The sequence below is a fragment of the Pithys albifrons genome, chromosome 2, assembly GCF_047495875.1.
Source record: "Pithys albifrons albifrons isolate INPA30051 chromosome 2, PitAlb_v1, whole genome shotgun sequence".
In the NCBI taxonomy this organism is placed as follows: domain Eukaryota; kingdom Metazoa; phylum Chordata; class Aves; order Passeriformes; family Thamnophilidae; genus Pithys; species Pithys albifrons.
The window spans coordinates 626,851-649,580 of record NC_092459.1 but is presented as its reverse complement, the minus strand read 5'-3'; the positions used below and the strand labels follow the sequence as shown (position 1 = coordinate 649,580).

General features: G+C 52.1%; 1 protein-coding gene across 1 annotated transcript; it reads right to left on the bottom strand.

Moving 5' to 3' along the window:
• Positions 1-1,249: 1,249 nt before the first annotated feature.
• On the bottom strand, positions 1,250-22,436 carry TRAM2 (translocation associated membrane protein 2). Its single transcript, XM_071548168.1, has 11 exons — positions 22,240-22,436; positions 13,490-13,553; positions 11,203-11,312; positions 10,888-11,004; positions 9,283-9,341; positions 8,642-8,726; positions 8,471-8,541; positions 7,714-7,818; positions 7,426-7,584; positions 6,291-6,457; positions 1,250-5,654 (listed from the first exon to the last, which is right to left on the bottom strand). Exons 1-11 carry the CDS (start codon positions 22,357-22,359, stop codon positions 5,581-5,583), a joined length of 1,131 nt encoding a protein of 376 aa, XP_071404269.1. The 5' UTR covers positions 22,360-22,436; the 3' UTR covers positions 1,250-5,580.
• Between the last annotated feature and the right edge of the window lie 294 nt (positions 22,437-22,730).

The window sequence follows — 22,730 nt, the reverse complement described above, 5'->3', positions numbered from 1 at the left end:
GGCAAATGTGGCAGGGATGTTCTCCCCCCAAATGTCACCTGCCAGGTATTGCCATGGAGCACAATGAAAAAAATGGTAGCTGTCATGCACACAGAGAACAAAGCTCTTTGGAACAAAATGGTTCTTTAAATCAGCTTTTGTGCTGTGGATTCCCACTTCCCCTCAGGCAGCTGAGAGTCTCCACATGACAGCTCCCACCTGCTCCCCTTGTTTGGAAAGGTCACTGCTCTTCCCTTTTGTGGTGCTGCTCACTCCAGCTGAGGATTGCTCCAGGTATCTCTGGTCCACCTCACTTTTCAAGAGAACAAGAACTTACAGATGAAATTACTGGAGCTGTAGAAAAGAAAGTCTGAAATTTTCTCTGCCCATGCAACGAAACTGTAACCTAATCCTTAGCCAAGTCATGTCCTATCCCTGGGCCAGCTGCACAAAGTACACAATTTAACTCACCAAAAAATGTGTGCCTAAACCACATCAGATAAATTATCTCCTACAAATACCCTGCTCTTCCACTCCCTGTGCTGAAGGCAGCCACGAATAATGACCTCGGGAGCAGCTGCCCATGCCGTGGACATGGGAAATGTGGGAAGATGAAGCCCAGCTGCAAGGGCATGGAGTGACAGGACAAGGAAGAATGATGTTAAGATGTGAGAGTAGATTTACATTGGATAATAGGAAGAAATTCCTCCCTGTGAGAGTGGTGAGGCCCTGGCACAGCTTGCCCAAAGGAGCTGTGGCTGCCCCATCCCAGGCACTCAGCAATAGGACAAGGGGGCACGATGGGCTCAAGCTCTGCCAGGGGAAATTGGAGATCAGAAAGAAATTCTTTGCAGAGAGAGTGCTCAGGGATTGGAATGGGCTGCCCAGAGAGGGGGTGGATTCCCCATCCCTGCAGGTTTTTAAACTGAGATTGGACATGGCACTGAGTGCCATGATCTGGTAAAGGGACTGGAGTTGGACCAAGGGTTGGACTTGATGATCTCAGAGGTCTTTTCCAACCCAATCGATTCTACAATTCTATGAAGTGTTCAAGGCCACGCTGGATGGGGCTTGGAGGAACCTGGGATAGCACAGGGTGTCCCTGCCTGTGGCAGGTGAGTTTTAAGGTCCCTTCCAACCCAAACCATTCCATGATTCCATGAATACAACACACAATGCTGCAAAGGGAACAGAGCAGGCTGGCATGACAGCTGCTTTGCCACATGTATAGCTTAGGAATGAAAGCATCACTGGGCAGCAGCAGTGGAAGAATCTAGCCTTTTATTCATTTATTTCAGAAAAATACTTTGCTGAGTTTATCACAAGAGTCATTTAACAACAAACAACAACAAACAAAATCCGTACAAAAACTGAAGTGACAGGAAGAATGAAACAAACAGGATAAAATACCAGAGACTGTTAATTCCCCTACCCCCCTCCAAAATCAGGAAATATGGAAGAACAGAAATTCTCCTCAAGTTCCTTTGCTGAAGTTTGATCCATCAAATTCAACATTTTCAAGGAAACACCAATGCCTCTGCCTGGCTTTTCCAACAGCCATTCTTCCCAGCAAAACTCCACACACAGCCCCAAGCCAAAGGAATGGATTTCACTGTTGGATGTAACACCTACTAAACCAAACTTGCACTCCACAAGAAGTTTCCTGGAAGGCTGTAAATCAAACCCCCATTATCTCCATCCACTGTTGTCACAATATGGGGTCCATCTACCACAGACAAGAGCCTGAGGCTGCTGTGAACCCCCCAGGCACTGCAGCAAAGGCAGGGCAGATCCAAGCTTCCAGAGTCACTTGGAGGCAAGGAAGAGATATCCTAGAGTAGCCACTCTTCCTTCCAACCTGGAAGCCTACCAAAAATACATTTTAAAATGGTAAGTTGAGGGTAAGGGGACCTACAGGGAAACTGGAACTTGTCTACTACTAACCCAAACATGACAAGTAAGAAGAATCCGAAACAACAACAAGACAAAATGCAACTGTAATGCCCCATATAAGAGTCACTCAAAAACTGTATGTGAAATGCTACATCTGTTTTTCCTTCACTCCTTTCTCTTCCCAAGCCCATTCTCCAACCAGCTAGGACAGAAAGAGAGAACTACTGCTGGTATTTCACAGCTCTTCTAGGCTAAGACAGGAGAACACTACGCTTCACCCCCAAAATCACTTCTCCATTCCTGATCTCCATAGGTTGGATAGGGGACATGGACTACAAAAGCAGCCTCAAGTCCATGGAAAGATTGTAAGCAATAGTGTCATACTGGAAGTAAAGATTTGCAGTTCTGGATAGTCTCCATCACCTGCACTGGCGTGGACAAGAGCTCCTGTTGGGGCTGGATCTTGGGGTTGGATTAAAGGTTGGATTTTGATGACCTTGAGGTATCTTCCAACCTCACCCAATGATCCCATGGTGTTTTCTGCAGATGACATAGGGCTTGACAAGATGGGGCATGAGAAGAGCATCCACTCAAGGGAAGTGAGCTCATGGCATTTTATACACAGAGCAGTCAAAGACAGACTGACCAATAAGGGCTGGTAAGAAGAACACTCCATTTGGGAAAGAAAAAGCTCTTTGGGCTGAAGAGGAGGCTCGATCTGCTGAGAAATGACATGGACATTGAAGCAGTTCCTGCGGGCTTGCAGCTGAGGAATTGTGCTTGGACTAGAACATAGAGACAAGAGCAGCCTCTCTGATGGAGAGGGGATTGCAAACCTCCAGGGTGACAGTGGATACTGCCTCACAACAAAGGCTCAGCTCAAAAAAAAAACCTGCCAGGTTTGGGTCTAGCAGAAGGATGGGGATTTCTGAGGACTAAACATAGGGGAGGGCAAAAAAAAAGCCCCATTTCTATAGCTTTAAAGAAAACAAATACTAGAAAGAACACATGGAAATGCTTCCAAAACAAACTGTCCCTTTTCCTGGTAACTCTACCAAAAAGAAAACAGAAACACCCCATAAATGTAGCATATATTGTACATACATAGTAAAGGGGGAGGGTGTTCAGCTACTGCCATAGTACAGAGAGGCTACAACATAAGGCACTTGGGATACAAAGCATCATCAGCTACTGTGTAAGAGACAGCACTGTGCAAGTGAAACAGCTGCCTGAAGCAAAGCAGGCAGGAGGTGGAATCATTCAGCAGCCAGGTTTTTGTGTCACCTGTTAACAGTCAACAGCTCAGCTGCTGCGAGGCACTGGCTCTGTGGAAAGGACCGGCTGGGGCTCCGCAGAGAGGCCGACCAGCAGTCACTCCTGGAGGGCACGTGGCAGTGGATGGCTGGGCATGGGAAGAGGAGGAGAAAGGAGAAGCCTCTGACACTAGTCCTTTTCCACATCCTCGATAAACATAAAGCTCTTTCCCCCTCTGGTCTCACTGCACCACGGGTACGGCTGCTGCCTTTGAGCCAAAATGTCATTGACCCAGCACAGGCTACAAGGACAAGATACCTCCGAGGGCTCTGCTCCAGCCTCCTTCCCCAGTTCCCCTGAAAAAGAGGCAAGCCCTCTCCTGCCAATGTATCTTCTTTGTCACTCAGAGGTCATAGGGATGGAGGACCAAGGGGAATTTGACCAATTGTCCTCATGGCCCCGAACATTTTCTCCTGCTGGTGCATACTCAACAAGGAGAAGGGGAAGAAGGGACAAAAGGCACCCACAGAAACAGGAAAAATCCCCAACTCAACTCAGAGAGGGGCAGACAATGAACTGCCACGCATTCCTTAGAACACAACTGATGTGAGTAACTGGCTCAGCCTCAAGCTGGAATTGCACTGGGAGGGAGCGGGAGTTCAGCTGCCCGAAGGGCTGCGCAAGGGGCATGCCAAGGGTCAATCCTGGACTGCACATGGAAGAGCACCCCAGCTCCCCCCAACTCTGTGCCCACTCTCCTCGCCCAGCCAAAGGAACACACGAGTCACCTGCTCCTGCTGCACTGAAGCAGAACTAAATTATGGCTGACTTCGCTGCACAAGAGGCACCAACAGCAAAGCTCAGCTCAGGAACTGCCCTGGAGGAGAGTGTGGGGCAAGAGGTGCCACTACTGCCCACCTGCCAAATCCAGCCTGGTGTGTGACACCCCAAAAGCGGCTCAGCCAGATGGCACTGACCCACAAAACCCCAAGCAGATGATGCTACTCAGCAGCAAAGGATGAAGCCGGTGGGATCTGACTTTCCACAAGATCTCCTGCCAGCACATGGAGGTGACAGCAGGCAGGAGCAAGATGGGAAAGTGGTCTGCAGCAACAGATGGCCTCTGAGGTAGATTTGAGACAACTCCATCTGCCAACAGCTATACATCACAAGTGAGGCTTTTCCTAAAACCCAAGCTGCTCCTTGCAGCTCTGGCTTCCTTCCTCTTCCTTCCCTGCCATCTCGTTCACAGCTCAGAGAGGGATGAAGGGCCTAAGTTTTTTGGAAGAAACCCTGGATCTCATAGCACCTTGGGTGGATACAATCACTGTACCCTTTGGAAACAAAGAGTGAAGCTGGTGGTTACTGATGGCACGGCTGGACTGGTATGGTAGGGATGAGGAAGGCTGAGGTGACAGCATGAGGGGCACAGTCCCATTAATGCCAAAACCCTTTGCAGTAGCCAATTGTCACCTGGGTGTGGTCACGAGCCACAAGAACACCAGGTTCATGAGGCACAGACAAGCTGGAAAAGGGCCTGGGCTGACAGGAGCCAGGCCAGTACTCTGAGTGGGGGAGGACTCAAGGTTTCACCTGGACCTGAGGATGCTGCTGCCCCACAAAACAGTGTGAGCTGCAGAGCTGCTCAGCTCTTGGGCTGGGAGATCCAGGGCAACCACGGGGCAGCCAAGAGAGACCTGGCTGTACCAGAAGAGCTGGGGCAAGCAGAGGCTGGGAGGTGGGCCTTCCATATGAAGAGGGAAATTGTCTCTCCTCTCTGCTGCCCAGTTCTTCAAAATTAGCTCAAAACCAGGGGTCAGAAAAGCCCCACTTAACCAGAGGTCCACCACGAGACAAGACAGGACTGAAGTTCCTCCCTCAGACCCTGGTCTCTCTTTGCAGCATCACCATCCTGCTGAGCACTAGCCAGGCATGCCCCATCTCACCTGAGAGCACCCCTGGGCCTCAGATCTCATAGCCCCAGCACATTTCCCCAGGAACCTGTTCCCATAACACACATTTGGTGCCTTCAAGCTGTCGTGGCCCTGTCTCAGGGACTCAGGGAAGCACCATGAAGAGAGGGGAGGAACATGCTATAGGAGAAAAAAGGATTGTTTGGAACCGTCTACAACACATTTGTAACCATTATCCAAAACAACCAAACACTAAAATAGAAAAAGAAACAAAAATTGCACACTGATTTACGATCAGAGGAAGGCAAAACCAGGAGGGCTGGAAAAGGTTCCTACAAGGGGAAGGGAGCAGGGGAAAGGGACCTTTTTGGTTTTATTGCAAATGGTTCAAGAGAGCAAGAGAGGAAGGGAGGGGAGCGAGAGACACCTTGGGAAGATGACTGGTTTCCAAGCCATTCAAGATGCTGCTCGTGAGGACCAGGAGGAGGGGCTGCTTAGTCCTGGTATCTCGCCCTCCTCCCCAGGAGACAACCCTTGGCTTCTACGGTGACTTCAGCTTCTTGGTTCGAGGTGAGGTGCCGTTCTCTGCTTTTACCACCCCATTTTCGTGGTAACCTGGAGATGACAATGAAAGGCAATGAAGCCAGTGAAGGTTTTGAGGGTAGGTCCTACAAAGAGTGGCTGAGGGACTTAGGGTTGTTAACCTGGAGAAAAGGAGGCTCAGGGGCGACCTCATCACTCTCTACAACTCCCTGACAGGAAGCTGGGGAGCCAGGCAGGGGTCAGGCTCTGCTCTCAGGGAACAAGTGACAGCACAAGAGGATGTAGCCTCAAACTGTGCCAGGGGAGGTTCAGATTGAATATTAGGAGGAATTTCTTCACAGAAAGGGTGATTAAACATTGGAATGGGCTTCCAAGAGAGGTGATGGAGTTCCCCCCATCCCTAGAGGTGTTCAAGAAACCATTAGATGTGACATTTAGTGCCACGGTCTAATTGACACGGTGGTGTGTTCATCCACAGGTTGGACTCGATGACCTCAGAGGTCTTTTCTAACCTAATGGATTCTGTGACTCTATTTGTAACAGTGAACACTTTGTCCTTTGAACAAGACAAACACTTAATTCTCTCAGGGCTGGCTCACAGACACAGGGTAAGTCCCTGTTATGTCAGGATGCTGCTGGGGACCCCCTGAGGGGGTGCTGACCCACACAACTGGTACTGCCCATGATGCCACCCATCCCAGCACTGACCTGAGTCCCTCTTGAGTGGCTTGGTTTGCTGCTTGGTGCCCGCGGCGGCGGCTCGCTTCCGACTGCTCTGCTCGTTCCAGTACTCCCTCCAGCGCCGCAGCTGGAAGTGGATGAAGCGCCACATCACCGAGGCCTGGAAGAGGCACACCAACAGCAGCACACTCATTCTGGCAGGGGCGGAGAAGAGGCAGGCTGAGAACAGAGCAGCGAGGCCACCCCCAGCCCAGCCTTCCACCCACACCAGGGCGGGTGGCCAAGGTCCCCCAGGTGACAGGTGCCATCCCTCCAGCCACCATCTCTCCTTCCTGCCATTCCCTGAGCTCAGGGAAGGCACTTCCCTTTCCCTCCACACCACAAAGCTCTCACGTGCTTGGGGCACCAACGACTGTTACAACTTTAGTGCAGGAATGGATGAACAGGATCATCTCGACCAGCACTACCCAAAGCACACTCTGCATGGTCAGGATATGACGTTCCCAACTTCTCTGTACATCTACAAGGTGGATGTGCTTCAAAGGGAGCTAAAAAAGTCCCCCAGATTCTCAGGTGTGCCAGCAGACCATGGCTTCAAAAAGCTTGGCAAATTCTTAACTGAACCCACAGCTTCTGTATGGGTGAGAAAGGCTCCCAGTCTTGACAGACAGACTGCAAGCCATGAGGAACCCATCCCACACTCTCCTTCCCACGTCAACAGGCAGCAAAACATGTCCAAGCAGAAGGGAAAATGCCTTTTCCTTGACCACATCTGTGTAAATGCACTTACAGGTGCAGCAGGGAAAGCCTGCAAGCCTTTCTCTGACAGACTTGTGCTTTATACCTTCACTCAGTGAACACCTTATTTGCTGTTTTTTCCCTCCATTGTGGCTCTGTGGACTTTAAACCCCTCTTTACTTCCTTCATACTTCTTCAGCCCACAAGGAGCTTACCTAAATGGAACCAAGATCAGATCCCCACGGGCATTTGAGTGGAGCTCTGAGCAGCCTGGTCTAGTGGAAGGTGCCTCTGCCCATAGCAGGGGGGTGGAACGAGGTGACCTTTAAGGTCCTCTTCAATACAAACCATCCTGTGATTTCCAAACTCACGAAAACCCACCTTGAGATAACACATCCAAGGAAGACACATGAGACATTCCTACCTGAAGAGGATATTGTTGAAGAGGAAGCTGAAGAAGTTCCCTCTCTCAGGGTCCAGGGCCTGGCTCTCCACTCGTGGCAGCCCAAAACCGATGACCAGGATGTACAAGGTGAGGGTGAAGAGCCTGGTGACCACGAACACAACAGCCCAGACATTAAACCTGTGGGAGGGACAAGCAGAGGTGTAGGCAGGAGCAGCTCCCAGTGCTGAGTGGGGAGGTGAGCTCAAACCCCATGGCTCTTCCAGGCTCTGGAGGAGGGCAGAAGCCCTGGGCAGCTGCCCTGCTTACAGCTTCTCGTTGTTCTCATCTGTGAAGTAGACCAGCCGGGCCATGTGGAAGAATAACTCAGCCAAGTACTGCAACAGCAAGAGGATCAGCCCCAGGCGGGTTAAACTGGGAGACAAGAGGAAGAAAAAAGCATCACTGGGCTGGTGAACTTTCACCCTTCAAATCCAGCCACAGCTTCTGTCCTGGATCCCTGAGCTGCAGCACCAGCCTGAAGCCAGGCCTTCTGCAGCAGTGGGGCTAGGACTGAAGTGGGGGAAATCCCTGTCCCCAAACCATCAGTGCAGTACAAACCAGGAGGGATCCAACACAAAACCCTAACTGTTGGCAAGGCTGCTCTGCTTTTTATCACTGAGCAGGTTGGGCTGGAAGGGACATTAAAGACTATCTCGTTCCAACTCCCTGCCATGGGCAAGGACCCCTTCCACCATCCCAGGTGGCTCCAAGTCTCATCCAACCTGGACTGGAACACTTCCAGGAATGGGGCAGCCACAGCTTTCCTGGACAACCTGTGCCAGGCCCTCACCACCCTCACAGGGAAGGACTTCTTCCTAAGACTTAATCTAAATCTCTCCTCTTTTAAAAATATTCCTCCTTGTCATATCACTACCTGCATAAAAAGTTGCTCTCCACAGAAACACTCCCTTTATTCCCTTTAAGGCTCTCCCCCTGCTGAGGCTTCCCAGGTGACTCCCACTACAAAAGGACCTGCTCAGCCCCATGCCTGGAGAGGGATGTGGTGCTGAGGGAGGTGACTCACTTGAGCAGGTAGGCACCAGTGATGTGCACCAGGTAGAGTGTGATGCAGCGCAGCTGGCGGGGGACCTCCTCCTGGTGGGGCAGAAAGCCATGTCAGCCTCTCATCCCTCTTCATCTGCCCTCTCCCAAAATCCAGTGGGTGGGATCCCCAGGTTGCCCACCTGGCTCTCACCTTGCGAACTTTTTGGAAGTAGAGCTCTGGCAGGGCATGCAGCCAGTATGCCAGCTGGCATAGGTAGAAAAACTTCACCTGGAACCTGAAATGAAGGTATGAGCCATGGGAGCCAGTCCAGAGCATGGCAGTACCCCAAGGACTCAGGTATCAGGGCAGCATTGGGTAATCCCTCCATAGCTTTGAAGCCACAGGATTTAGGAGGCATAATTTCTGGGCTGAAATTATTTGTTGAGCCAAGAGAGCCACACCTGGAGTTTGTCTGGGTGCTCATGCTGTGGTCTCCATGCCCTCACCAAACCTCACTTTTGCAAAAACCCAAGAAGGGAGAGTTATTCCCCACCTCATTTCTACTGTGGAAATGAACAGCAAAGAGACTTGCACAGGGTGATGCAGAAAACAGCCAGGATGACTAACCAAATCCACAGGACGTTTCTCTGGGGAGAAAACCCTCTGGAACACCCTCCCCAGGCTAACAAATGAGATAACCACCATTTCTCATGACCTTACTGCAGCATCCTTGCAGCAGGCTGCATGCAAAGAGTGCTGTGCTATCAGCACCCCACTCCCAGCCACAGGGAAAGCGGCAGGGAGGAAGGAAGTGGTCAGCCCCAGAACAAAATGCCCTTGCAAGTGCTTACGGAAGATAAACATGAGGGTAGTTTTCCCAAAGACTCCGGGGGTTTGAAATGTATCCCTCCTGAAAGAGAGAAGAGAGGCAAGGCTTCAGCAAAACAGGTTATGATGGGGTGGGCTGATGTTACAGTGAAACAAGGAACTGGGGAGGACACCCCAGTCCTGTCAGCCTGCACAAATACACGTGTCCCCTGCGAGAGCTCTTCAAAGCTCAGCCACATTTGTGGGTCTCTAGCACCATTCTAAAGTATCTCCAGGCCCTGTATTTGGGGAGTGAAGGCTGCCTGCTCAGTTGCAAAGATGTATTCTGGTTCAGGACAGGATGTTTTGTGGTTTGGGATGCTCTGGAGGTGGAGGGTGCGATGCCTGCACATGGCTCGACAAACGGTGTGCGTGGTCTGAGACACTTCTCGCTCGCTGACCTTTCCAACCCAGGATCACTTAAGCAACCAGAAGCTCTCCTGATGAGAAAGGGCAACAGAAAATGCCTACAAGGCCCACTGAATATATCTTGGATAGCTTCATTTTCCACCTCTTGCCTTATGCTTGCAGGGCAGGTTACAGGATGAGGCTCCTCTCTTGCTCCTGCCACAGGGATGCTGCACTGGGCTTTGGAAGGAGATGCTGGCATGGGAAATTTGTCCTGCCAACTCATCATCTCCCATGCCCTGTCTGCCCTGAGCTCTGTTTTCGGATTGGGGAGACCAGGGGAAGTGCAAGTGCTGTGAAGGGTGAGCTGCTTTGAACACATGGGGTGTTTGGGGAGCACATCACGGCAGCAAGGGGGCTCCAGCCCCACAGCTGGTGAGGGATGGCACAGGGCAAGGGTAGCCCAAAACCAGCAGCATCAACTGTTTTACCAAAGTTTCCCTCCTCAGAGCCCAGTAGGGCAGAGGCAGTGCCAGCAGAACTCTGAAATGCTGGTCTTGAAGGGGGTACTCTGACGGGAGCTGGTAGGACCCCCCAAGCAGTGGGGAGGGATCTGTCCCAGAGGATCCATCCCCAGCTGGTCCCCAATGGCTGCAGGTACCAAAGCATCATCATTTCACACTGCCAAAATATCAAATCTCTCCCACACCACCTTTTCTTCCTCCCCAAAATGATGTTTTCCCTCTGAGTTTTCCCAGTATTTTGGACTGACATATCCCCAGTGCACCCAGGGAACAGGGTCGTTTCCCTGTTCTCAGCAATGCTCTCACTGAGCTTGACAAGAAGGGGACCAAAAAGAGGGATTCCAAAAATCTTCCCAGTAGCCCACAGACCCTGCAAAAGGCACCCAAAACCCACAAACAGGAAAATAAAAATCTGAGAAAGATGATCCAGAGCAGTAGATGGAGACAATGAGACCAGGCAGCATTCCTGGGGCTCAGCTCCAAAAATAGTTCATATCCCATCAGCTTATGCATTGCACAGTGTAGGAGAAGGATCTACTAAAACTGCCCTCACTCAGTGGTTGGAAAGATCCACAACACCTGAAAACTAAACTTGCTGAAATGTGCCCATTTTGGCCCAGGGGCTCACTGGGGACTCTGCTGCCACTGGCATTTTGTGCTCCAGAAACCCCAAATCCCTCCTTGGGAACCCAAATCTCGGCCAGCCCCGTCCCTTACCGTCACCACGACGTACAAGCACCAGATCACAGAGGTGAGATGGAAGGCAACCAGCTGCCCTGACTCATTGAACTTGCTGTGCTTGACCTTGGAGAGATGCAGACGCCTGTTGATTTTCTGGGAAGGAGCAGAAAGAGAGAAAACCAAGAAAACATGAGCCACCTCCTTTGCCTCCTCACCCCAAGCAACCTCCAGAGATGAAGGCTCACTCACCAACCACCCCAACCCCCAGAAGAGCATTTAAGTGCAGCAGAACCACCACCCCACCATGGGATTTGAGGTATTTGGTGACTCAAGACATGGAATGGCACTCACGTCCAGGGCATATTCCTGCACCACAGCATGCAGGGTGATAGCAATGATGATGTAGAAGAGGATGGTGACCAGATCCTTCAGCCCATAGTGATACTGGACCTGCTCCCCCTCTGCAAAAGACCAAACAGTGGGTGAAATCTCCATGATCCAGATGATTTCCAGGTAAGAGTTTAAAGGTTAGTGGGGCAGGAGTGTTATTCCCAATGCACAGCTTGGATGGGGACACCGAAGAGGGTTCATGGCTACGCCAGTGGCTGGAAAAAAAGGCTCTATCCAGGGTTAGTTCATGGCAGAGATAGGTGGTTTCTCCTCTGATAGTTACACACCTCAGTGGAGGGGACACTCAGGACACATCAAGCTTTCCCTGCAGGAGGTGAGGGGCTGGGGACAGCACAGCTGTGAAGACTGGAATTTATCAGCCTGAAGGCAGGAAGACATGGAAGGCTGAAGTAGGTGATGGGATCAGGAATGCCCCACTGGGAGCATCAGGGCTTGGGATGGGATTTCCACTCCCTCAGCTATGATCCAGCACCCAGTCTCTCTCACTCATCCCTGAAAGCTGCTGGAGCAGGATTCAGCTGCCTAAATAGCTGCCTTGTGCTATTAAGAGATCTGAGACAGCAGCACAGGGCTGGTAGATGAGAGAAATATGACCCACGGGAGGCTGTGCTCTTCTGGAGCTACAGCAGATCCAACAGCACCCAAAATACCCCAGAGATCTGCATTTAGGTGACTATTTGCAGCCCTGCAGCTTATGGGAAAGAAGCAGATTTTGGAAAGCTTCTGTCCTTGTGGCACACTGCAAAAAGCATCCTGTCACCAGCCCTGTTTACCCTTGAACAAAGCTTCAGTCCACATTTTTAAGTTTTGAATAGGATTTAAGAAAACATCTGGCAAAGGATATGAAAACACCCTGTTGTTAGAAGCCTGGGCTGGATGCTGTGCAAACCCAGAGGTAAAAATGGTGCCTGTGTGCCAGAGCAGGGTAAAAGACAGAATTGCAAGTCCAAAGAAAATAATATAATGCAACTGCTCTGCCTTCTCTCTCCAAGGCATCTCAAAAGCTGCCCTAGAAGGAGCTGTGAGGGACATGAAACAGCCTTGGAAAAATTCAGATGAGCAATAACCCTTCCTCCAAACAAGCTGCTGCAGCAAGGTCTCTCTCCACAAGGCCTCAGCCAGCTCATGCCCTGTACTGATACCCCATTACCTGGTGAAGTGTTTCTGTGTCCCCCTGAGATTTGTGGCATCAGGAAAGATGCCAGAAAAAAACCAGCAGCAGAAGTTGTCTGGACTGTGCCACAGGGAGCACAGACCACAACTGATTCTGGAAGCAGGATGATTTCTTCAGACTTAATGTTCAAAGATTTTAAGGGCAGAGCTTTTATCTTCCGCATGTCTGCCCCATTGTAGTTCCACAAATCCCAACACCCTGCTCTTTCTTTGGATGATTACTCAAACACTTCCAATTAACTGCAGTTTTCTGCCACCAAGCCAGGCTCTGTGCCCCAGGCATTTGGCTCATCCTGAGCTGAGGCTTTACCCAAACCACCTCCTGCTGTCTCCACGCCAGTGCCCAGATCGCTGCCAGATCCAGAGAGGCTCTGGGCCAGGAGGCAGCAACCAGCAGCCAAAATATGAACTGGGGCTGAGCCTCCAGCTGCCTCCTGGCTGGCACATGGGGCACATCCTCTGGTCTGTTTGGCTCAGGGCTGCACCACCTCAGAGCCTCCTTGAATTACTCCATGTGAACCAGGCCCATAATCTGCCTGGAGCAGGGGTGCTGTGCACCATGGGCATTTCCACACCTTCACCTTTCCATTTCTTCAGAAATTAGGAGGACAGGAACTATGTGCAGCCCCTGCTGCTTAGCAAGGAGGCAAATCCCTCCTGCTCCGCAGCAGGACATGGAGCTACTCCAAGCATGCAATCAGGCAGTTTGATCCTGCCTGACCAGGCTTGGAGCAGGATCCTCACCCCTGTGGGGTGCACAGAGCAGCGTGGCCATGGCAGAAACACAGAGGAAGCCCCAAACCCCTGTGGAAAGCATTTCTTCCCAACCCTGGCAGCATGAGGGCTGGCAGGTGCTACCAGTGTTCTCTAAGCTGCTCAGACTTTGCTCTTTCCTGAAATACCTTATTTTTAACATCTCCTTTACCACCAGACAAGGACCAAGGCAGCGTGATCAGTAGGAGATGAGCCCAGGCCAGCTGGCAGAGAGGGTTTGGGGCAGAACATGACTCAACCCTCCCTGGAGCAGAGTGTCTGGAGCAGAGGCACCTCTTACCTGATGTAGGCACACTAACGTTGTACTGAGGTAAGATGAATAGGAAGGCAGTCTTGGCTGTGACCTGTCAAAAGACACATAGAGGGGGAAAAAGCAAATCAGTTGCTGAATTTATTTCTCTGCCACCATTTACTCTCTTTTCCTACCACAAAGGGAAAGGTATATCACCCAGGGAGATGTGCAGGCACCAGTTTCACTCATAGAAACATCTGTCAGCAAGACTGTCAGAGAAGTGGTTTGCCAGCAGAGATCTGGGACATGGGAAGGAGAAAGAGATCTATAAAAGAGGGAGAAACCTGGAAAAGCACCACAGCTGGAAAAGCCAGGAGCCAGCCTGACAGGGGAACCCCTTGCTTCCCCTCGAGGATGAGCATCCCTCCAGGAGTATGGACCAATCCTCACACATGACCTGCTGCTCAAGGGACACTGGGAACTGACCCAACAGGCCATCTGCACTCATTAAAAGCATCCCTCGTTCCCATCCACTGGGGCAGTCACACTGGGACTCCAGCCTGGGTAGGAATGGTAGCACCTACATCCAAACAAACTCAGAAGCTGCAAAGCCCTGTGGACTGGTTACACATGGATTTAGTCCCACACCTTTGTGGAGACTCCTACAGCTGGTGAGGGTGGACCCCTTTAAAGTCAGTGCAGGCACCCATGAGGGTCCAACAGGGCAGGGGAAAAGCAGCTTTGACAGACAAGCTGAACCTCAAATGAGTTACCCAAAAGATCCCAGATGTATGTACAAAAAAGGAATAAAAAAGCCTGGGATGAAACATCAGGTTCACTGAAGTCCTGGCCCTGCACAGGACACCCCCAGAACCCTACTCTGTCCCTGAGATTATTGCCCAAACGCTGCTTGAGCTCTGGCAGCCTTGGGGCTGTGCCCACTGCCCTGGGGAGCCCGTTCAGTGCCCAAACACCCTCTGGGGGAAGAACCTTTTCCAAATATCCAGCCCAAACCTCCCCTAAAACGGTTTCATGCTGTTCTCTCTGGTCCTGTCACTGGTCACCAGCGACAGAATTGCTTTTCATTCAAGGGAATGATCCTCCCCAGCAGTGAAGCAGGAGCGTTTGTGGGAATGGGGCAGAGCATTCCACCCCAGTGCATCCACAGGATGCCCCAAAGATGTATCTCTGACACCACCATACCCTCGAGCTGGGGCCACAGAGAACTCCAGCGCACAGACATCCAATACAAAACGTGTCTTCATCCCACCCAACCCCACAGTGGCAGCAGGTCACCAAAGTCTGACCTTTCCAAGGGCTCCCAGGCAACCCTCCAATACTTCACGAGCATCCACAGTCATACACAATCAGCCCCAAAAAATCCTGTGCCTGTCCAACACCCATGGACATGAGCTGCATTTCACAGATGTAGCTACAAACTGTTCTAGAGCTGCAGGCTATTAAAATCCCAGCTGGACATTGCTCCATAGCTTGTAGGGGGGTAACAGGGGCTTTGCCAAGCACTCCCATCCTGTCCTCAGGAGCATTGAGCAACCAGCCGGTAGCTCCACTCCACTGGCACAGGCAGCCCCAGCCAGGGGACAGCAAACTCCACAGCGTGTTTTGGGGATGTTTGGGGATTTGGGTTTTTTTCCACTTTAAAGAAAGGAAATGTCACATGTTGTGCTCTGTTTGTGGAGGATCAGATGCAAGAAAGGCTCTGCTGCGAGAGATGGAGACCACGGGTAGAGTTTGGGGTGGGGATGGAAAAAGTGCATCGCCTGGCCTCGAGCTGGCTTAAGGAGACACTCTTGGCTCTTACAGACCTTGCTGGCTAGGGAAGCCAAGTTGCTTCATCCCAGAGCGGTAGAGCACATCCAGCACCTGGAGTTGACATCCAAACCTTCTCACAAGCTGCCACTGGGCATGAAACAAACACATGGAGCTGGGGGTGGCCCCGCTGCTGCAGGGACAGCCGAGTCACAGAAGTGCTGATGGCAGCAGGCACTGAAGGATTTACAGCTACTCAAGTACCTGGCTGACATCCAGAGCTATCAACAGCTGTAAACAAGACATCATCTCCAGATGAAGCCTCCTAACCTGCCGGTGGGGCCATAAGCCAGACTTGAGTCCAGGATAATGACCTTGGAGTATCACTGGGGTGGGGAGTGAAGCCTGCACAGTGCTCAGGCCCAACAGTTTGCAAGGACTCTCCTAATCTTCTTTTCTAGAGGGCCTGGCGGGAAGGTTTCCTCCATCTGCTCCAGCAGATGCCTCATGTCCACATTTGCCTTTGCTTTCCGTGGGCTGGAGGACCACCAGCAGCTTCAGAGATCACCTTTGCACCCCTCCCCTCATTACAGAGGGGTAGCAGGTTGTTTTCTCAAGTCCGAGTAAAATACTTTACAGCCAAAGATAAACGTAACCTTCTGGACAGGCTCCTGACAGATCCATTTCCAAGGACAAACTGCCCCTCTGCTCCATTTTATGGATGGAGGAGCCCAGCCCATACCTGCAGCCACTCAAAAGAGCCACAGCAGCCAAATTCAAACTCTAGGCATCCAACCTTCCCATCTTACAGACATGGGGGGAAGGTCTCCTCTCAGGCACCAAAGGCATTTCTTCCTCCGGCAACCAGCTGGGAAGAGTTCACACTGCCCATGGAACACACTCCTGGTTGGGGAGCCTCCAACTTCCATCACTACCACCAGGACATATTGGTTCAGACAGGTAAAGAGTCCTTGTTTCCAGTAGCAGATGGGGCATGAAACACATGAGATGAACACCCTAAGCAGGACATTGGTGCATTCCTCCATCTGGAAGGTGAAGGACACATGACCATGGAGGCACCATGGAGAGATGACATCTTGTTGCCTTTGCTCACCACATGCCTTTTACCAGTGGGCACAGAGGGACAGGGGACCTGACTGAGCTCCAGCAGGTGAACTTGAAGCTCCAAAATCCCACATAACCTCCCCAGTATCCCCTCCACCACATCAGCTGGGAGAATCCACAGTGCTCCCACTGCCACACAGCCCTGAGTAGTGTATAGTGCCAAAACCACCACAGCATAGCTTAAGCCTCCTGGAAAACAAGGAACACACTGAACCATGACCTCCAGCAATGCCACCTCCAGCTCCCCTGGAAGGCAGGAACCAGGTCTCCTGGGCTTGGGAACGAGTGATGAGCACCAGGGATGGCAAAGCTTTAGAGACTGCATTGAGAATTGCACAGGCAGACAGAGAAAGCAGAAGTTTGGAACGCTAAGGGCAACATGAGGATTATTCAGAGGCACAAGACACTTGCTGTCTATTTGCTCTGAAACAAGATGCTGCTATGGGAAAGGAAGTGCCAGGCACAATCCTGCCCTGCAGGGCAGGGAGAAGACCCAGAGCTGCCACTAAACTGCTGCCCTGCAGGGGCAGAACTCATAGAAACCTGCTTTGGTTGGAAAGGCTCTCTAAGATCACAGTCCAACCATTAACTCAGCACTGCCAAGCCCAACACTAACCCATGTCCACACGTTTTCTACATGTTTTCTGAACACATCAGAGATGGTGATTCCACCACTGCCCTGGGCAGCCTGTTCCAGTGCCTAAGAGTCCTTTCAGTGAATACATTTTTCCCTATATCCAGTCTAAAACTTCCCTGGCACAACTTTTTATAGGGTGGGAGCAGGGTTTGTCTCCACAGGACACACAGAGCAAGGACCATGCAGGAAACGTTCTACACTCCTCATCCACTCCCTGCCCTGCATTAAGGACATCTCAATGCAGAGGGAGATGCTCCTCATCCCAGCCTCATCCTGCCTTGCATGAGGGGTGTGGCAACTGGGGATATGGGTTAGTGGTGGGCTTGGCAGTGCTGGGGCAATGGTTGGACTCGATGATCTCAGAGGTCTTTTTCCACCTTAACAGTTCTATGATTCCACATGCCTGAACCAAGTAAGTTTGGGAAGCAGCTGTCCTGGGACCTCTCAACAGCCACACAGAGAGAAGAGCATCCTCAGCAGCAAGTGGCTTTCTGGTGGTTAAAGCCACTAATCTGAGGACCAAAGGGCAGACGGATGGTGAAGAGGCAAAACTCCATGTGCCCATCACAACCAGAGTTTCCTGTGATGCTCAGAGCAGTCAGGACAGGGATGAGGCTGTTTCTCATGGCTAAAAATCAAATACACACATGCACCTCACAGACCTTGATGACGTGATGGATAAAGCCCAACAGCCCCAGCACTACTATGCATTTACTATTCATCTACTCCCCAACAAAGTGGTGACTAGAAAAATCCACACCCTGACTAGCCTGGAGTTTGCTGCCTAATGCAGAGCAGCAAAGCTCTCCCCACCCTTTTTTAGAACCACAGAACCATACAACAGTGTTGTTTGGAAGGAACCTTAAAGATTATCTCGTTCCAATCCCTTGCTATGGGCAGGGACACCTTCCAGTAGATCAGGTTGCTCCAAGCCTGGTCCATCAATTTAGAAGTTGATGTTTTTTCCTGCCACAAAAGGCTTCAAGAGTCCAAATCAAAATCCCAATTCCACTTGTGCAGACATGCAACTGGCTTCTAATAAAAGGATTTCAGCACATGGACCCAAGCAGTTTAGCACATCTCCCAAAATCCACCTGCTGCAAGTAAACATCAGGATTTTCAGGAATGAGGGATAATTTTGAATCATCCTTCACAGAAAGGTACCAGACACTCTATGAACTCTGGGAACAGCTTGCCCAGAGAGGCTGTGGAAACCCCATTCCTGGAAGTGTTCAAGGCCAGGTTGGACAGGGTTTGGAGCAACCTGGGCTAGTGGAAGGGGTGGAATGGGATGAGCTTTAAGGCCTTTCCTAACTTGAACCATTCTAGCATTCTATGAACTTCAATTCCCTTCTCAAAACCCTCACCCCACTGGGATTGCAGTTGCCTTCACCCCAGCCAGGAGTCCCCGGGCACGCTGCCTGCCCCATGGTCCTGCCTGAGTTAAAACCAGTTTGGAGGAAGGAAGCAGCTCTAAACCTCTGGCGGGAGAGGCTGGGGGAGTTTCTGCAGTTGAAGTCGGGAAAATATTTCCAAGCTTGAAAAACAGCTCAAACTAATTACAGACAAAATGCTGTGAAGGCTTTTCTCACAACGTAGGGGTATTTTTTCCCCAACCAGCCTGAGTGTTTACTGAAAGACAAACTTGCTGATCCACAGTATGGATTGACACAGGCCCTATATGTAAACTAAAGCCCAAACTTTGGACCAAAGCCTTTAAAAGTAAACATCTGGCTTTGACAAAAATCCTTTCTGAGGGCAGCACAGCCCCTCTGCTCTCACAGACATGCTCATCCCCCAGCACGGCATGACCTTCACTGCCTCACATTCCCTCCTGTTTATTCCCTTTTTAAAACTAAGCCTAAATGCTGCTTTTTTCCCCCACCTTTTTCCCCTCTTCCCCAACTATCCAGCCTTTATGCCTCAGCTCCCACATCTGGCAAAGACCAGGGGAGGCAGAAACATGTTTTGTTTTCCCGCACTAACAACGGGAAGGCCTTAATTTTTAGAGTACTGTGGAGGGGACCAGGAAGGGGAAAGTATATTTAGCAGGAAGCCTGGAAATAGCAGCTCATTCGTCAGCTGCCTTCATTTGACAGTGTCACAATCCAGAGTTTGGGAGCCCGTGACTCACACTCTGCTTGCAGGGGAAAGCCCAGCGAGGCTACGGCATCTCTTGCAAAACAATGACTGTTATCTCTTCATTATCATCACCCCGTGCATAAGACTGAGCCTCAGCTTCCCACTTAAGAGATTACGACAGCAGCCCCCATCTAACAGAGAAACTTCCCTAAATCAGCAAGGTCTTCCCCAAACTAAACCCCCAACAGAGGGTGAACAACCCAACAAACACCACACACAGGAGCCACCCTAGACAGGACACAGGTCACCAGGCAGCTGAAGGTTAAAACCTTCATTTCTCTGCACAGCAAAGTGGAAAAATACATGCAGGGGAAGCACCTGCTTCACGTTTCTACCCCTTAAAATAGTTTTTCACCAAAAAAACAGGGGAGGTTTCTCTTTCTGGGCTCCAGCAGCCACACACACGTCAAAATCCCTCCCTGGCACCATGCAGACATACACCAGGTGTGTTTCACACCCTGAAGGCTTCAGGGTGGCTGGGAAAGAAAAACACTCTGTAGTGCCAAGCTCTGGACAGCTCTTTTTGGGGAAATCCCCTCCAAGCCTGGGGTTTCCCTCTCTGAGCAACACCAGGATGATCTAAAACACTGGAATAATCAAATCCAACACACCTGGAACACCAGTGAGCAGCCTCAGGCCATACTCTGTGCCCCTAAATCCCACCAGTACCCACTCCCTGCTGCAGAGGAATTACCAGGTTGGTGAATCCATGTGGATGGGGAAAGGCTGTGCACCCAAAGGGATGCTCAGAGTGTACCTTGCACTGGGCTTGGGGAGGAGCAGACCCCAGGCAGCCCTCCAGCATCACCCCAAGCAGGGTGCTGGAGCAAGGAAGCACTCAGGTCCTGAGGGATTCCTGGAAAAATGTTAAAAATCTTATTTGTGTCTTCCCAAAGAAACCTTCCCTGCAGGAAACGGCCTATTGTGAGCAGGACTCGGCAGCTTCCGCTGAGGCTGAGCCTGGCCGTGGCCACCGGCACTGGGAAGGTGGAAGCCAGGCTGCAGGGTGGGAAGCAGGGATGACAGGAGAAGGACAGTGGCATATCCCCTTCACCAGGGCAAGGGAGGAGCCAAAAAGGCACTGAAAGGCAGAAGTATCTCAGCTGCCACCAAAACTCATGGTAGAGGTGGCACAAAAGGGCATGGATGGTTTGGAGGGCTCGGGAACAGCAAAGCCTGATTTCTCCTCCGGGGGAAAGAAAGCAGGAGGAGTAACTAAACTAATAAATTAAATTAAATAAAATACCCACGAGGACAAAGAGCTGTCTCAAAGCCCATGCTGGGCACATGGTGTGATTCTTGGGGTGTCTAGTCCATGGCTGGGAGTTGGATTTGATGATCCTGATGGGTACCTTCCAATTCAGCATATTCCATGGTTCTCTGATTGTGTGATGATGCCAGGCAGTGATGCAACCAGGCAGTGCAGAGGGAGCACTGAAAGCCACCTCAGCACGGCGAGTACTGTCTCCCTGAGGTCTGCTGGGGGAGCAGCAAACTGCTGCCTTCAGCATCCGAGGGATATTTAATTAAAAGATGCCAATAAAATCAAAACCACCACAAACTCCTCCCTGCTGGCACCTCCACGTGGAGGGTCATCACATTTCAAACCACCCTTACAGCATCATGTCAAACAAAAACACTCACAGCAGCTGCAAGCCCAGCTACCACCTTTCCAGGATGGGGTTCCTGACATGCAACCACAGGCACCAGAACCCTGAAAAAAACACCTGCAGGGAGAAAACCTGACATAGAGATGAGATCTCAGTGACTTTTTCTTTTTAAAGTGCGACTACGAAACTTGCAGTCCAACTCTGCAGCATTTGCATGTGGCCATGGAATGCAGCTGGCCCTCCTGGGCTAGTTCTGAAACCCTTAAATAAATATATATATGCACAAGCACATGGAAAGGGGTTTGAGTGCTGGAAGCGATTCATCCATTCAATGCTTTCCCAGCAAGAGAAAAAAAAAGAGGGTGTGAGGGGGGAGCGAAAAGCGGGGGGCTCCAGAGGGAGGGAATGAAGGAAATGGATTTCCTCCTCCTGCGATTTGCTGCAAGAAGGAGCCTTTCCTCCTCCGCCAGGCCCCCCGGCCACCCCTTTCCCATCCGGATTTGCTTTGAAACGTGGCACTGCGCTGAAGGGGAGGGCTCAGCGGGGGAAGGCGGGGGGTCCGAGCCGGCTGTGCCGCTGACCACGGGCTCGGAGCCTCGGCCGGGGCTGCCCGCAGCCCAGAGAAGCCGCTCGGCCTCCAGCGCTCCCGTCTCCAGCCTGAAAGAGGCAAGGAAAAAGCAGGCTGGGAGGGAAGGAGCCCGAGCAGGGGGAGAGTGGCATTGCCGGCATGGCGCTGGCGGGACAGCGGCATTCCCCGGGGGGCTCCAGCCACGTTGGGCGAAGGAATCCCATGGAGTAGCGGGGATGCCTTCCCATAGCCCAGAGCAGAGTGGGATGACCGGGATGTGGGGAAAGGCCAGGGAGCCGCTGGTGTCTGCCCGAGGCTCAGAAACCCCTGATGCTCGTCCCACGGCGCGGGGTCAGCGGGCTGCGGAGAAAACACCTGGAAAAGGGCTAATGTTAAAGAAGACAAAAAATAGGGGAAAAAAGTGCAAAAAAATTTTTTCCCATTTCCAAGAGCTGGGAATATCAGCCAGGGCTTGGCTTATGCCTGTATGGGCTGACGCACCCCCATCAGTGCTTGGGACATCCCAGCAGCAGCGGTGTGTTTGGAGAAGGGGGCTGGACACTCCTTGTGCTGCCCCTTCCCAAACCAGGGACCCCGGACAGGGCTGGAGAGGGCGGAAGAAGGATGTACCATCCCAAAACTCAGCACTAGGCTGTGTCCCCACTGGAATTCGGGGGATGCACACCTCTCATAGTGGGTGAGAGGTAGGGAATGAATGGGGCGGCACTCTGCCCCCCCAGACGGAGGGGTCCCGCACCCCAGAGCCCCCTCCCCACGCGGGATCGGGACACCTGGCCGGGTTGGGGACCCCCCTGAGCACAGACAGCCCCCGGGGGCGGGAGAGACACCCCGTGCAGAACAAGGAGGGCCACCCGGTCCACAGGGTAGGGACACACACACGGCCGGTCCGGGCGGGGAAGGGGGTGCGGATGGAGGGGGGTCTCACCTCGAACATGAGGGCGATGAGGACGCTGAGCACCAGGCAGAAGCCGATGTCGGCGTGGTTGTGGATGAGGAACTCCTGGCTGAAGAGCGGGTGGCTCTTGGCCCGCCGGCGGAAGGCCATGGCCAGGGCCGAGCCGAGCCGAGCCCAAACTTCCCCGGGCCCCGCGGAACTTCGCGGAGCGCCGCGACGGCCCCGCGCAGGCGCCGCCGCTGAGCCCTCCCCGCGCCCGCCCGGCCCCCACGGCCCCGGCCCCGACCCCGCCCCGGACCGGGGTACCGACCCGGCACAGCACCGACCCCGCCCCGGACCGGGGTACGGACCCGGCACAGCACCGACCTCGACCCCGCCCCGGACCGGGGTACCGACCCGGCACAGCACCGACCCCGCCCCAGACCGGGGTGTACGGACCCGGCACAGCACCGACCTCGACCCCGCCCCGGACCGGGGTACGGACCCGGCACAGCACCGACCTCGACCCCGCCCCGGACCAG